The 16,938-nt window shown below is 38.5% G+C and overlaps 1 protein-coding gene across 6 annotated transcripts in view; it reads right to left on the bottom strand.

Moving 5' to 3' along the window:
• Positions 1-16,938, bottom strand: part of PTGER3 (prostaglandin E receptor 3) — a 224,411-nt gene that overhangs the window by 176,415 nt on the left and 31,058 nt on the right. For all 6 annotated transcript variants that reach the window (XR_013384072.1, XM_077905019.1, XM_077905021.1 and 3 more), the window contains exon 2: positions 15,869-16,048. Coding sequence is in view for 5 of the 6 variants with exons in the window: in XM_077905019.1 (XP_077761145.1) it covers positions 15,869-16,048 (180 nt within the window). In the remaining variant the exon portion in view is untranslated. The remainder of the gene's footprint in view (positions 1-15,868; positions 16,049-16,938) is intronic.

Below are 16,938 nucleotides of genomic sequence, written 5' to 3' on the forward strand. Positions count from 1 at the left end.
CTGAGCCGAAATCAAGAACCAGACGCTTAACCGACTGAGCCACCCAGGTGCCCCAAAAGGTTAAGTTAACTTGATTAACCTCACTCTACTAATAAATTAACAAATTAAATGGCAAATTAGCAGATTAATAAATTTGCTGTGCCACCAAATGTAGGGTTTTTTTTTTGTCCCATCCTTTCAAACACAAAGCTATATGCTTGGGTCTCCCAAAATAATACTAGGAATGAGTACAGAGATCAGGATGTCTTTTGCCACTTTACCATAGTTTATGGATTCCTCAAGCAATTGATATTGCTACTGTGGCTAATATTATCACTACTAATGCAACAGCAACATCAATACCCCCTACATATTTATTGTACCCATCACTGTTCTGGAATATTTACATATTTAATCCTCATAGCTATCCTATAAAGTTAGTGCAAAAATCCCAACCCTTCATACGCAAAAATCATAAAAGCTTAATCATAATACTTTCAGGTATTAAGCCAAAGTTGATCCAGGTCTGACTCCAAAATACATACATTCATACCTTACTGGTAATCTGACCACAATATCTATCTTCTTTTTTTTTTTTTTAAGATTTACTCATTTATTTAGAGAAAGCACAGACGCGTGAGTGGTGGGAAGGGCAGAGGGAGAGGATCTTCAAGCAGACTCTCTGCTGAGCGTGCAGCCAGATTCCGGGCTCAATCTCTTGATGCATAAGATCGTGACCTGAGCCAAAACCAAAAGTTGGATGCTTAACCCGCTGAGCCCCACAGGAGCCCCACAGGATACTCATCTCCTGAGAGAAGATCCCACTTATCTAGCTGGCATCTTAGTTGTCGCTTGCCTTTCTCCAAGAATATCCCTCTCTCTCTTCCAAATGATTGTCTTGGGCAATTGAGAAAGATCCCCTAGGTTTGAGAGGACCATTCTTCACCCACTGAAATGGAGAATGGTGTTCCCCATGAAGGAACTTCAAGTAATGTATGTAACCATTCATTGTTATTTTAATTTTTTTAATATATTCTCATATTAAAACTTACTCTCATGAAATGAGGTCCATAAATTACTGCATTTTAAAAATTATATTATTAATGACAAACCATATGAAAATCTCCAGGCTCCACTTCTCATGCAAATTACATAAAGATGGCAGACAAATGGGACTTTATCCTTCAAACATTTGTCCTAAGCATCGACTCATTTGATTTGGTTTAATTAACCACCGATTAGCTAAAAAAAAAAATTAGGTAAAGAGTTACATGTGATTGGGGTGAGCCCATTCTGAATAAATGTTAATTGATCCCTGAGATGCCTGAGAATTGTTGACTACAGTTATTATGTTGAAATAGTAGAGATAGCATGCAAAATGGGATCGAAGATAAACTCCAACATGTACCAATTTTTCAACTTATATGGCTATTGGTGGGTTCCTTTTTGAAATCATTTCTTGGTGACAGATTTCAAGTTTGGGAGATACCAAGATTTCATTCCCATGAGCAAAATATTCCACACCCTTTCTAATCAGTCTGACCAGTTCTGTGGAAATCATAGCAGCTCGTCGAAGAGAATCCTGGTGAATGAATAAAATGTCAGCTATACCGAATAGATTTTGCCTGCTAGCAACAAGGGAAGAAAGACTCAAAAAGAGAGGGCAGTTTTTCTCTTTCGTAAAGGCAAAATATTCTCCATTCTGGAACTGCACTATATTTTGCAGAAGAAGTTTGAGCAAACCTCAAAATTACGCAGGGGAGATGATAATTTTTACTTCTTTTATTGGCAGGGGAGATGATAAACGGAATGGCTTTACTCCTGACAAAGGCCTGTCCTCCCTCTCTTCCATCTTGAACTGTACATATCCTTCCCGGAGTCCCTCTGTAATTAGGAAGCAAATAAAAGTACTTACTGCCTTTCAGCTTCTCAGTGAGACTGCTCCTGAGTTGCCTTATCAGCAGGAGAGGGAGTGTAGAAGGCACAACAACAACAAAAAAGAAACAGAACACAAAGAGGCGGAAGGAGATGTGTGCTAAGTAACCTGAATCAGGATAAACTCACATTCTGAAAAACCCACAGGCCTGGACAGGAAGTAGAAATATAGCCTTTCCCTACAACCATCTGCTGCCAAGCAGCTGATGCTCCCTCCACCGCAGAAGTAATTACATTTCTAACTAGGAAGGATCAGAATGTGTGCAGGATGGTGCACATGCCCAGGTTGCACAGATGGACTCTCGGATTTTTTGCTAAGAATCTTGTTAGTTGACTCTGTTCGGTACTTTTGGAAAAGCTGCCTCCCCTCCACGATCGTGGCTGTTTGAAAATGCCCAGGCATCGCGGTAGTCAAAACCTTTCCTTCATGGGGCCTTAGTGGAGCCCTCAAAGATAAACCTGAAGCTTAAGAAAATAATCACCGTAGTAATTCCTTGCTCAGGGATTCCAGGCCAAATATGTTCTAACCTGAAAGCAGGTGAGAACCCCAGCTTCACTCCTCACTAGCTCAGTGGACTTGTGGAGTGATTTATCCTCCCTGAGCTCCAGCCTTTTCATCTGGAGAGTGGTGATATAACCCCTACCTTGTAGCACTGGCATGAGACTGTGAGGACATATGTATATTGCTCATGAAATGATCTTTGCCACTATTGTTATTATCACCATTATTACTAATGTTCGTGTTCACTTAGAACCACTCTTTTTCCCCTTCTAGGAGTTTGATTCCTTTTCTTTTCTATTAAAAAGCCCAGTTTAAAGCAGGTGTGTTCAAAATGAGTGAATAATTCAAGAAATAATTCAAGACACAAGATCTAGAAAACGGGGTGTCTAACAAAAAAGAGGCAAAAGGATCAATGGCAAGAAACCTAGGATACCAGAGGGGGTAAAAATTATCAGATGGGCTTGGGCACCTGGATAACCGTGAGGCTTAGTCTTTGGCACAAAGTAAAGCTAATAAGTAAATTTAACTCATTAAGTTCTTAACTCTAGAAAAAAGAAAAATGTGTCCAAGAAAGGCAACACAATCACAGTACTATGATTCTCAGTACTACGATTATCTGCATTGTCAGAAAAATGCAAACACTGAATATTGATTTAATAAAAATGTTGTTATAACTATAATAGGTGAATGGATGAGGAGAGAGCTAAATCCAGCAAAATAAATCAGCATACAGCATCAAAAGTTAATGAAGCAAGAGATAGCAACACAAGTACATTAGTTAGAAATATGGTAATATATTCTAGAAAAATGCTGAAGAAAAAAGCTGTAAGTGACTTCCGTAAAGCAAAGTGCTGGCAGTAGAGCTACACTGAGAACAGAGCCTTTCAACATTATCTGACCTTTTAAAGGAATGCTCATACGATTGTGATTAGAAAATAAATTGTATTTTAAAAACAAAATACACACCTCAACCCCCCAAAAACAAATAATCCAATTAAAAAATGGGCAGAACCCATGAACAGACACTTCTCCAAAGAAGACATCCAGATGGCCAACAGACACGTGAAAGGATGCTCAATGTCACACATCATCAGGAAAAGATAAATCAAAACCACAATGAGATGTCACTTCATGCCTGTCAGAATGGCTAGAACCAAAAACCCAAGAACTAACAAGTGTTGGGGAGGACGTGGAGAAAAAGGAACCCTCCTGCACTGCTGGTGGGAAGACACACTGGTGCAGCCACCCTGGAAAACAGTGTGGAGGGTCCTCAAAAACTTAAAAATAGGGCTACCCTATGATCCAGTAATTCCACTACTAGATATTTACCCAAAGGCTACAAAACACTAATCCAAAAGGATATGGGCACCGTTATGTTTATTGCAACATTATTTACAGTGGCCTAATTATGGAAACAGCTCAAGTGTCCATCAACCGTGAATGGATAGAGAAGATGTGGTATATATATGTAACGGGATATTATTCAGCCATAAAAAGATTGAAATCTTGCCATTTTCAATGATACGGGTGGAGCTAGAGAGCATAATGCTGAGTGAAATAAGTGAGTCAGAGAAAGACATACCACACGATTTCGCTCATATGTGGAAACGAAACAGATGGAAACAAAAACAAGGGGAAAAAAAGAAGAGACACAAACCAAGAAACAGACTCTTCACTATGGAGAACATACTGATGGTCACCAGAGGGGAGGTCGTGGGGGCGATGGGTGAAACAGGTGCAGGGGATTGAAGAGTACACTTACGATGAGCACTGGATGACGCACAGAAGTGTGGAGTCACTGCATTGTACACCTGACACTAATATGACACCGTATGTTAACTACACTGGAATTAAAATTAAACACTTGATAAAATTTTTGAAAAAAGGAATGCACAATTGAGATATTATGGACGTCTCACACACACACGCACGCACATGCTGATAAACCCAAGTGTATGAAAATCTACACGACCTAATCGTCCTGATATTTATGGAACCAAAAATAAAGAAGTAAATAAGACCCAGCCCGTAACAACAAAAACTAGGATTTGATAGTTTGGATGAGGAGCCAAGGGAAAAGCAGCCAGAAAACCTTAACAAGTGGAAGACGTGGCTCCTGTATTCAAGGATCTTGTGATTTGGTTGAGACAAGAGAACGATCTCAAAGGAGAAGAAGAGCCACCTAAAAATTCTCTTTAGAGAAAAAAAAGGAAGAAACTTTTTCTGGGCCTTGCTGTCTGTCTCCTACGAGCTATTTTTCAAGATTCAAAAGACATGACATTCCAGAGAGGCAGGAGAATCACGTTTTTCGGTTAGAAGATACCACACAGATAGGCCAACCCTGATCATACAGATGAGGCAACTGAACTTAGAAGAAGCTGTGTATCTTTCTCAAACACACACACCCTATGTGGGACCAGAACCAGTTCTCTAACACTATTTGTGTGTTCTGGTGAATGCCCAACACTAAATTCGCAAGACTGGGCTATAGTCGCTTAAGATGATAATATAATAATTAATTTTTAATGTTGTTCCATCAATGAAATGAGCATAATAAAATAAATTAACCATCGACCACTTATACAGTGCTTTCAAAAGTGTCCTCGTCTTCATTGCCTTATTTAATCCTAATAATGTTGCACTGATGAGAAAATGCAAGTGCGGAGTGGCTCACTGAATTGTCAAGCACAAATAACCAGGGAATAGCAAATCAGATAACTGGGCATACGTGTTCTGACTTCTTTCCCAATGTTGGAAATTTTTCTTTTGCATTATGACCCCTAAAAATTTTATAGAGCATTTTGATGAGGTGATTTTGTTTAAAATATCCTTTAAAATATTTTAAATTAAAGATATAACATCTTAGCAGTGCTCTATACTAATTAAGAAAATTAACATATTACGTATCTCATCTTTCAATGAAAAATTCTGCTGAAGGAATAGTCTAACAGGAATATTCAAAATTGCTTTAGTGAGGAGACAATCTGGGATGAGGATAAAGGCCATGCATACCTAATTAGGGCTGCACAACATTTAAGACAATGGTTTCTCTTGGGAATAAGTCAATATTATTTCTCCAAGAATTTCGAAGTAAAAACTAATTTTGTCCTTAAAAACATTAGATCCTCTCCCCCCCGCCCCCGCAAAAAAAAAAAAAAAAAAAAAAAAAGGTTTAAATCATGGAATGTTGAAAATAAATTTAAATAGCTTTTCCTCTAAAAGTGGCTTTTCATGGATCTTCTGAGGGAGAAGACTCCAAACCACTGATTCATGAAAATCCACCTGCAGCATTATGCACGCTGCGCACGGGCCAAGTCCTGTAACACATCCGAATGGAGGATGGCTTGGTATCAAAGAGCTGTTTCCAACAGACAAATGCTTCAGTGCTTTGAGATCTCATTTCCATCTTCCTCAATAAGGCTAGAACAATGCAAAGATAAATGTCATTAATCGCTCCAGACTTTTCCCTGTAGAGAAACACAAACTATAAACATCAAGACAGCATTTTACTAAAAGCTTTAAGTGTTGGCGTAAAGCATCATTAATTTTGCATTAGTAAGAAGATCTGTAAGTGTATGCCTTGCATCCTCGGGGGCAGAGGATCGATGATAAGGTCACCCTTGCTGCCTCCCTTCCGAGTTGCAAGGCAAAGACATAGCACATGCAGACGCGGGCATTAGGATGAATCCCTCCAACAGGGTCAGCACAGGAAGTGGCATTCTGACCGCCTAGACCGTCCCTGTGTAAGAGACTGCATTCTTCAGGTGGGGTGATGTTTTGTTTTTTTTTTAATTGACTTTTAAATAGCTTCGTTTTAAATCTCTCTTGCTGGGTCAGCACAAGGGAAAACCGAAACAAGCTCTTTGTTGTAAGGCAAATGCATCACTGAATTACTCCTAATTTTAAATAAATAAAAAAAAAGAGTACTTTTACTTTCGACCTGCGTTTGGTGAGTAGCCTATACTGTCCCTCTGCTTGTTGGGACTGTGTTATTTTTCTTTTCTCCACTGTGATGGTAATTTTTATTTTTTATTTTTTTTAAAGATTTTATTTATTTATTCATGAGAGACCCAGAGAGAGAGGCAGAGACACAGGCAGAGGGAGAAGCAGGCTCCCTGCAGGGAGCCTGAGGCGGGACTGGATCCTGGGACCCCGGGGTCACGCCCTGAGCCCAAGGCAGACTCTCCACCACTGAGCCCCTCAGGTGTCCCATGATGACAATTTTTAAAAATGATTGAAGCTCCTCTTTTAATGATTCTATCCCTGGTTATATTGCTTTACTATTACGGGCCTATAACGAGATGTCGGGAATGTTCACATTCACAGGGAAGTAGTTAGTTGACTTAAGCTCCAGTTTTGGATTTTAGCTTCTAACCAAACACGGAAGGTCATGAGTTTCCGCGAATCATCAAGACTCTCTGGCATGGAGAATTCCTAACCTGTGTCCATCAATTTCCAAGACGTCCACAGACAAAATTCAGGAGGGCTGTACAGTCTCTGCGACTGGAAAAAAATTCTCTATCCTCTCTTCGAGGAGAGGATCCATACCTTTCACCCGGTTGCCCGAGGAGGCCCGATCCCCCAGTGATTAAAAACCAGTGTCCCACCAGGTATATTCCAGTTAGATCTAATTTGAAGAGCCCCAGTTGGTGGTGACTGTTTCAGAACTGGGTTCTTCCAGTGTTCTTTTCAAAGTCCAATTCAAACAACCTTGTATATTATATTCAAAAAGACTTCTTTTAAAAACTGTTAGGCATGAACACTGATTATCCATAGACCTGCCGTACTTGGCCTCAGAAATTTACAGTAGACCAAGGAAAATTCTTGTTCTAACTTTTTGGGGTCAGATTTGGAGTTTAAGTTTTTCAACTTCCCATACCATACAAACCAGAGACTTAAGTTTTAGTTACGGAGACCTACGTGAGTTGAACTTTGTCTCCAAAATGTGTGGTAACAGCTCAATGCTTGAGGTTCTGCAGACTGGCATGACATCAGAAAAACAGGCCAGTAAAGAGACGTTTGCCCAGAGCTGGACGGCTCTTTGACAAAAATCATCTTTCAGATTAGATAAAGCTGCTGGAGCTCTGTTACACAAACCAAATGTGCAAAACCCCCATAAAAGACAGAATTTGCTAAATCAGTTCTCTCCTACTGAGGCACCTGTGTGGAAATGTGAACTTAAGAGGAATTACAACCGATTTTTAAACATCCTGGGAGAAACGGGTTCATTCCCTTTAGATAACCCTTTGAGAGACATATAACCCCAGGGCCTCTTATCAAGAACAAAATAGGGATTGGAGACATCAATAGAAAGATGATACTTTCTAAGAAACTGTACCTCCTCATTTGTGAATAGGTTTATGTGATTACAGAAGTGGATCTGGGCCCGTGGTGATCCAGGCATTGTTGTAGTGGTAGTGCCACATTTTTGTGCAGTCAGACACCAACTGGTATTCTAGGGCCTGCTGCTTCGGGGAGTGCCAGGGTGGTGCCTTTCAGATCCAAGATCTCACAGATGGCTTTGTGCTGCAAAGCACCCTCTCAAAGGCCATGGCCCTTGCTCTAAGGCAGAGGTTCTCAACTGGGAGTAATCAGATCCTCCATAGTGTATTTAGCAACATCTGAGAACATTTCTTTTTCTTTTTAAGGATTTTATTTATTTATTCACGAGAGACACAGAGAGAGGCAGACACACAGGCAAAAGGAGAAGCATGCTCCATGCAGGGAGCCCGATGTGGGCTTCGATCCCGGGACCCCAGGGTCACGCCCTGAGCCAAAGGCAGATGCTCAACCACTGAGCCACTCAGGCGTCCCTGTCTGGGAGCATTTCTGATCATCACAGCTAGTAAAGTATTACCATCATCTGGTGGGTAGAGGCCAGGGATACTGTTAAACAGCCTGCAATGCACAGGACAGCCCCCATAACAAAGAATTATTTGGCCCAATAAGCCAAGGGGCTGAAGTGGAGAAATCCTGCCCCAAGGCCATGCCTTTGGCCCATTCTGAGAGATTATATGCTCTATTTCGACCTATACTTCTCAGAGGGCCACTAGAAGTTAGTTTGAATGCCTTGGAAATTATAATTTGGGACAGCATGAAATGAAAAAGTATCCTAATGTGCCCTCCCCTTCCCAACTAATACTCATTCCTTTCTCCAAAATGCAGGTTAACCGTCATCTTCTACAGGAAATGATTTCCTATTTTAGCATCAACTCTCCTATATGCTTACTCTGTTACCAACCCTGATCAAATTATCTCCTATTCCCTACCATTCACTGAAAACTGATATTTTAGAAAAAAAAAAAAAAATCCGTGAGTCTTAACTCCCATCGGAATGCTTGGCACAGAGTAGGTACAACAACAAATACATGTTGAAGGAAAGAACAAGCCCAGAGGACTGGCTTGGATTCTGAGTATCCAGCCTCCAAACTGATTTGCTCAAAATGGTGATGGGTGAGCACAACAACCCCCGAAGAATATCTAAGGATATTTTTTTTTTCTAAGGATATTTTTGAGCTCATGTTCTCCAAGGACCTGAAACTGGGCAGTGCCTCATTGTACGGCATGTAGGTTCTACCTTCTGTAGACCAGAAATGCCACCATGATATTCAGCTGATGCTACGAAGCAAAGACCATAGGGACCATAAGATCTGGTTCGGAGCCTTGGAGCCCATGGAGAAACCATGGTCAGAGCTCTCCCTAATACCTTTTCTTAGGAGGAAGAAGGGAAAGCCTGATGTGCTACTTTTATTGAGCTTGGCTTATGTTCTGCAGAACACCTCCCTTCAGTAAAGAAGGAAGGAGTAGATTGGCCTGAAGGGGTACATAGAATAGGGTATAAACGCAGGCAGTCCAGCGTTTGTCTCTGCCAGTAATCAGCTCATACCCATACCTAGGTACAAATCTATCAATGAGACTGACTACAAACCAGGAAAATTCCTTGGTTGGCTGCCTATAGATTATACTAGAATCTGAAAAAAAAAAAAAAAGGATTGACTGAATTGAGAATAATTGATAAATGTGCATTTGTATCAAAACCCAAAAATCTGGGATTATAATACGAATAGATATCATGTTGAAAATGGGCAAAGAGCACATCGGATCTACAGCAAGTCAGTGATGACGTGTACTGTACACACTTACGGGACGTAAAACAAAATGGTATCATCATCCAGGTAGCACAACATGACATTGTGCTGTTATTTGACAAAGCGTGTCAAGTAGGATTTCAGCAAAATGTTTAACACAATTATAAATAAAATATTCCTGACACGAGTTGGCTTCAGGAAAAAAAGACAGGGACATTTCAGAACATTCAACTTTATTTTCCATTGACAAACACAACATGAAAAACATACATTTATTAAATACAGAGACTAGCTATGACTTGAATGTCATCAAGGTTTTGATGTAGTTTTCAAAGTCTCTTTTACTCTCTGTCTCCACAATACTGAAGACCCGCCTTTAAAATATATTGGAAGATGTGTTTAACTACACTTAGGATACCTCAAAAAAAAAAAAAAAAAACAACTTTACATAGAGATGACAAAAGTATAACTTCCCACTTAACCAAGTGTGTAGGGATAGGATGCTGAATGGGAAAGATGGAGAGACATATGCCTTCTCTGCTGAGCTTTACTTTACTGATGAAAGTGCCCACGATTTCAGTTCTTACTTAAATACACCACGTGAATGGTACTTATGCTCATTTATTATAAACAGATGATGACAATCTGTGCCTAGTTTTAACCTGTTTGTGTAAAGCGATGTTCAACTTTTTGCTATTGATACGTACACATTTGGTAAAAGAAGAGGGAGAAAGTAAAATATTTCATACAAATTCCACACATATATATGGGAGGGAGAGCATGTAGCAGTCAGTGACGACTTGAGGGAACTCAACACCTGATCCTACAGAAAAGAATACGGGCCACTCCTTGCTTTGTCCTACTGACATTCACGTGTATAAAGATGAATGTGGTCCCTCCCTCTCTTTGATTCTGCGGAATGGCTTAAAAGGATGAAGAATTTTAACAAGTCGGAAATGTACACGGTTCCCTCCACGACACTATGTTCTCCACCCCCGTCCCTTGCCTGCTCCACACAAGTACCTCTGCAGGAGTTGAAAGAACACTGGAGTGAGTCGATGCGTCATATGCATTTTTCTCTGCTTAATATTACAGCGTTGACTTCCACACAAACAGAAAACATATAAAGAAACCATTTTCAAATAACTATTAAGTTTTGGCGATGGGCTACCTTTTGTCTCGATATCCAATTCACTTTCATTAAAAGGCCAAAATACTCTGTTTCTAAAGCAATTGATGAAAGAATTTAAGAGCCGCACTTTTGAAAGTAACCTTAAAGTTGGAGTCATCTCCAAAATGCTCAAAAAGCTTGAAAAGTTTGGTTTTGTTCCTCAGGATGATCTGTTTCCATCTTATCTTTACTCCTATAATAAAATGATTCCATCAAAGCTGATTTATCCTAAAAACCAGAGTCAGGTCTGCTTCATATATTAAGGCATAAGCGTGCTAGAAATACAAAGCTGTTCTCTATCCTCTTAAAAACAATCCCAGTTCCACCAACAGTAAATATTTCTGTTACTTTCCACTCTGTTGAGAAAATGAATAAACAGGTTGGAAGCAAAGGGTTTGGCACCACAGTCTCATTCCTAATGAAGAAATATGTAATCCAGTAAATATTTGAGTTGTTGATAATATTAAACGGATGGATTTAAAACTTCTGGAAATGAGTTTTCATTCTCAGTAAAGAAAACGAGTGATATATAAATGACTATCGTATATATCTGATTGAATTGTTTTTCCAGAGAATCAAACAGTACTCAGTTTATGGTAATCATAATGTAATGGTTTACAATTCAACTTACGCAAATTATAAACCTTTAAATAGAATCCTCGTTTTAGGAATTATAGAATAGAGAATATGTAAAATAAAAACTCTGTGCTCTTTTGCTCTTTAAAAGAATAGAGAACAGGGACAAGTGGGAAAGGAGATGTTACGTAGCCTGTTTTGAAGGTATCGTTCCATCTGACTTTAACATGAATTGTTGATCTCTTTGTAAAAAAAAAAAAAAATTGCCTTGATTCTAGACTTGGGGAAGGTCTTTCTGAAATAGGCATAGTCTCAGTGTTCCCTTTGTCACTCTGAGAATAAGGCCACTCTGCGCTATTCTTTTTGCTTTCTCCAGTTTTATTCAAGGTGGACTTAACCCAAAAAAAGGCATTCAAGAAGACATGTAAAAGATTTTACTGATAAGTATAGATACGAATTCCTAATAAAATTGAAACCTTTTGGGTGGGAGTAATTCAGCTGACTATAAATTTTCTTATAAAAACACTGCCTATATAAATGATGCCAATCTAATGGAGTTTTAATTTTAAAATTTTCCCTAATTCTCTGTTTCATGCCCAATATGTAATCATCACCAATTAGTTGTCTTAGAATACTGAACTGATACAGCTCTGTAACGAATGTGCATGTGAGTTTTAGGTTGATTTTCAAATTTATAAATTGGCTTTATCAAAATCGATGTTAGGAAACATCACAGATGTGTGTCACCTCTTATTGGAATTTTATTGCAACTCAGATGATAGCCCTCTGGACGTAGCCACAGTATTGAATATTCTTCACTTTCGAATTGATATAATCTCATTCATTGAACAATTCTGCACATTTATTTAAACCTCGATTTTAGCAGTTTTTGAGACATGAGAGCACAAAACAGCAATAAACAACATCTCTAAAGATTTGGCATAGGTGATGGTCTAAACTTTTCACATGGGTAAATCACAGAAATTTTAATTTTTCCACATTAAGCTTTTAATATGTTTGTAGGATTAAATACTCTGCAGTCTTTGTGTGTCACTCATCTTCTGGTATCCTGTTTATTTTGAGAGAAGCTTTTGGGGTCAAAGTATTTAAAAAAGTAAGCAAGAATATATGTGCCTAAAATTTCAACAATAAAAATTTTCTCACTTTCTGTCTCTACTTAATCCTAGTAGAAAAGAACCATTAAGTTACCATTGACATGGGAAAATTGAAAGTTAATCACAAATTAGGACTCAAGGCCAAGAGATATATAAAAAGCATAAGTGAATAAAAGGTCTAATTCATTTGAAAATCTATTGTTAGAATATCGCCACAGATTGACCACCTTTTAGAAACACTGTTTTGCATTGAGAGTTTCTAGTTGGTCCATCACTCGATGGCATCGTGGTCCCAGGGTCTCCTACAGTTAACTTTTCCACGAGCTTCCACAATTTATTCTATCACACAATCGAGAGATCTTTAATATAATAAAGGAGTGTGAAGTAGAAATACATGCGCACTTTTGGACTCATCATCATTTAAATCTGTCATGATTAAACACATTTACTTAAAATATCTAGGTGTACAGCATCAGGCAAATTTGGTAAATCTTAAGATAATACGTTTTATTTCTTCCATCTAAAATAGTTTTGAGATATGCGCTACACTGATTTTATTTGAAAAGTCAAATATTCTTATTGAATAGCATGTCATCATTTCCTTCTAGGACACAGCACAGCTGTCTAAAGTCATCATTTAGAATATCAGCACTGCTATGTAAAATCTACAACAGCTGATTGTACCTAAATTTCGACATTGTACTCACTCACTTCTTCCCACGTGGCTTCCCTAGGCCTCTCTTTTTTTTTAACCAATGTTGTCAAGTTAAGAATTGTCATAATTTATTGTCATAATTTATGCACACGTCTTCTTTTCCTGCTCAGACATATACATAGATACACAAAGTATATGAGAATGAATTTAAAGGCCAATAAGCTTAAACTTGGAAACATAAAGTCTTCTGCTGTGACTTCAGATGTCCCCCTCCTGACCACGTCAAGGGCCTCTGTACGACATCTCCCAAATCTATCATCCCAAAGGCTGAAATCATTTGGGACTTATATTTCTTATCAGGTTTTCCCCAGACGAACAAATGGCTGCCTAGGTAACAAAACACATGCCGTTTGCATAATTTTCCCTTCTCCACTGCCTTTTCAAACTTGTTGAAAAACTGCCATTTGTCCACTCCTGCCATGTATTCCTGGGCAGAAACGTATTTTGTACTTCAGGATAAGTTTCAGGCTGTTTTTGTCTTTATGCATTTCTGTGTTTTGATGAAAAGTGGTTATTTCTTTGACAGTAATCTCCATTACCATTTGGAAGTATCAGTCCCTTAAATTATTAATACACATAAAGCACTTTGTGGCACAGCAATACGATACTACACACTTGAAGATAAATTCATATTTTTGTAATTAAATAAGCAGAGATCATTCACTTTATCAGTTGGGTGGACTTTAATGGCATGCAGGCCTTCAATCATATGGCAAGCACCTCACTGATGTGCGTGTGTTTTAGCAGCCATTTATTCATTCATTCATTGAATAAGTACTGAACCCTTCCTATAGTTCAGGTGTTGTACTAGGTGCTGGAGGGAGAAACGAATCACACTCACACCCTTAAATCCATGCTGTGTGTGTCATAATCTATCTGATTATGACCTGGGACCAGAGGACCATTCAAGAGGTCAAGCCTCTTTACTGTAAGGTAATTTAAGTGCACTTTTTTTCTGGGAAAAGGAGGTAGTTGTGTCTAATTCTTCATAAGGTGGCCTGTGGGATAACCCAATTCTATAGCGCAGAGAGCTTTTACGACAGGGCTGAGTTTAGGTATCATCATTTTTTCTAAAATGTAGGCCAGTGGAACCATCGTGAATTTACATAAACACTCTCAGCAGACCCTGTTTTCTCACTCAGTTTGACATAGTATTTCATAATTATAATAATAAATTGATTATTCTTAACTGACCTAGGATGATTTATATATTAACCTAGTAGATATATGATACTTGTTAAAATCAATTATTCCTTAAATGCCTACGAAACACAGGGGAAAGAGTAGCTACTACAAAGATGTATAAAATAAGTCTCAAATTTTTGAAAACTTTAGGAATGCAGTAACATAAGCTGTAAATTAAAAATCTTTGTGAGAAAATGTTAATGAGTTTGCAAAATGAATGCTCCAAAGAATACAAAGAGCATTTTGTGTAGGCCTCACTTAAAAGATTGTTAAGTTTGTTGGGGAGGTTTTCTTAAGTGCAACTCTCGAAACTTAGTATAATAATCTGCTTGTGCTAAAAAGATATCAAACTTAACTATGAAGGTTTGTACACATGTAGAGTTTAAGAAAAACATATTAATATTAATAAATATTTATATACAGAGCTACTTTGAAGAGAGAAGAGAGAAAGTGCTGCAAGGGGTCGATACTATTAATTTTCTTATTCTATAAATAGGTCAAACTATGGAAAGTCTTCATGGAACCTTCAAAATATTTATTGGTCCTGGAATCAGAGTTAGTATTTAAATATCCAAAAGACTAGAGAATACTTCTGGTGGAACAATCAGGGAAGATAATTAACCAAAGCACCTATAGTTAGTTCACAAATCAGTTCGTAAATAGCATTTTGAAAAATCACTTCACTGACTCTCATGATCAGATTTATGAATCTCATCCAGGCTTTTAGGAATTAAAAATGTATTCAGAAAGGAGAATACTTAGTCATTTGGATAGTCACAAATCCTGTCATATTTCACATACAAGGAATTGGCTCTTATTTAGATAATGAGCAAACCTAATTACCAGCACAACCAAAACTTACACTTCGTAAGTTCAGCAGATAATTTATGTATTGAGCAATATATACATCAGTACCACTGAATATTATGGATATAGTATACGTTTTTTTTAATCCTAATGACATGGAGAAGAAAGAAAGAAAAGAAAGAAAGAAAGAAAGAAAGAAAGAAAGAAAGAAAGAAAGAAAGAAAGAAAGAAAGAAAGAAAAAAGAAAGGAAGGAAGAAAGAAAATGCAGAAGACCAAGGTCTTTGAACAGAGACAAATTTTTGCCTATCTTCGATGATCAATGAATTCAATCCCCCGTGTACTCAGTAACACCGGATGGTTAACTTTGCCCAACTCATCTCTACCGCAGACCAAGATCATTTGTAAAAAAAAAAAAAAAAAAAAAAAAAAGTTTTCATCTCATAAATAATCACATATTCGGCTACAAATGGCAGAGACCCCAAAACACTGGACTGGAAAATATTAATATATTTTCCTCTGTTTGTGTTTCAATACTTTTGGCACATAGGGGATTATCTATGCTTCTGAGACCATTCAGCATTGCATCAAAAATTCTCCTTCAATGCACAAACAGCGGCATGCCAGAGATGCCTAAATTCACAGTAAAGTTTACGGCTACTTGTTGCCAAAAGCTGTGGACATGCAAGTTGATTAGGAATTCTCTTTCATGCTCCTGTCTGTATGATTTCATTGGATAATGAGATAGGCTGCCCTTTCTGTCCATCATTAGAGCAGCTGGAGACAGCATTTGCTACCTGACAAAACTTTCGAAGAAGGATCTTTCTTAGCAGCAGATAAACCCAGGGATCCAAGATCTGGTTCAGTGAAGCCAGGCGAACAGCTATTAAGAAGAAGTTGCATTCTTTCAGCTTTTCGGTGTGAGTCTTGCAGTGCTCGACTGATGTCTGATTGAAGATCATTTTCAACATCATTATCTAAGAAAGAGGGACAAAGAATTGTTCCAAACATTAACAAGGTCACATGCATCTCCTCTATGCAGTCCTTTGCACAAAGTCTACAGTAAGTTGGTTGTTAGATGGAAATGATTGATTCAGACAAACTTTATACTCACGGGACATAGCCCTGAATTAATACAAGACATTCCTAGAGATTTTCCCACATTTTCGGCATTTGACATGATGCAGATTTTTTTTTTAAGATTTTTATTTATTTATTACTGAGAGACACACACAGAGAGGCAGAGACACAGGCTGAGGGAGAAGCAGGCTCCCTGCGGGGAGCCCAATGCAGGACTCGATCCCGGGACCCCAGGGTCACGCCCTGAGCCCAAGGGAGATGCTCAGCCCCTGAGCCAGCCAGGCGTCCCTATGATGCAGCTTTTTATAAAAGTGCATGTTCTCGGGCTCTTGGTCATTGGGGCTTAAGAAGCTTGAAATCTCAAAAACACATCTCAAAAGTAGCCAAAGTCATCTGTCTTGTCGTAGAAATTACCAATAGGTTGACACCCTGACGAGAGCCAACACTTCAACAAACCAAAACATATTTAATCTTAAACGTCAGTAGTTCTATTTGAAAAAAAAATTACAGAAAAAAAGTAGAAGCAAAGAGGGGAAAATAATACTTCTTGCGAGCATTTTCTGAATCCTTACAACTTGCCAGGACTGTGTCAAGCTCTTCACATGCACAGAATAAACAGTGAGGACAGTATTATTACTGTCTCCTTTTTACAACCACAGAAGCCAAGTTAAACCTCGATGTGAAATGGCTGAGCCAGACGCAAACGAGGTTTACTAACAGTCCTTGACATACGGTGCTTGGCTTCTTTTTGTTTTTGTCTCTCCCTCCTCACCATGTATGCACACTA

This window comes from Canis aureus, chromosome 8, assembly GCF_053574225.1.
Source record: "Canis aureus isolate CA01 chromosome 8, VMU_Caureus_v.1.0, whole genome shotgun sequence".
Taxonomy (NCBI): Eukaryota; Metazoa; Chordata; class Mammalia; order Carnivora; family Canidae; genus Canis; species Canis aureus.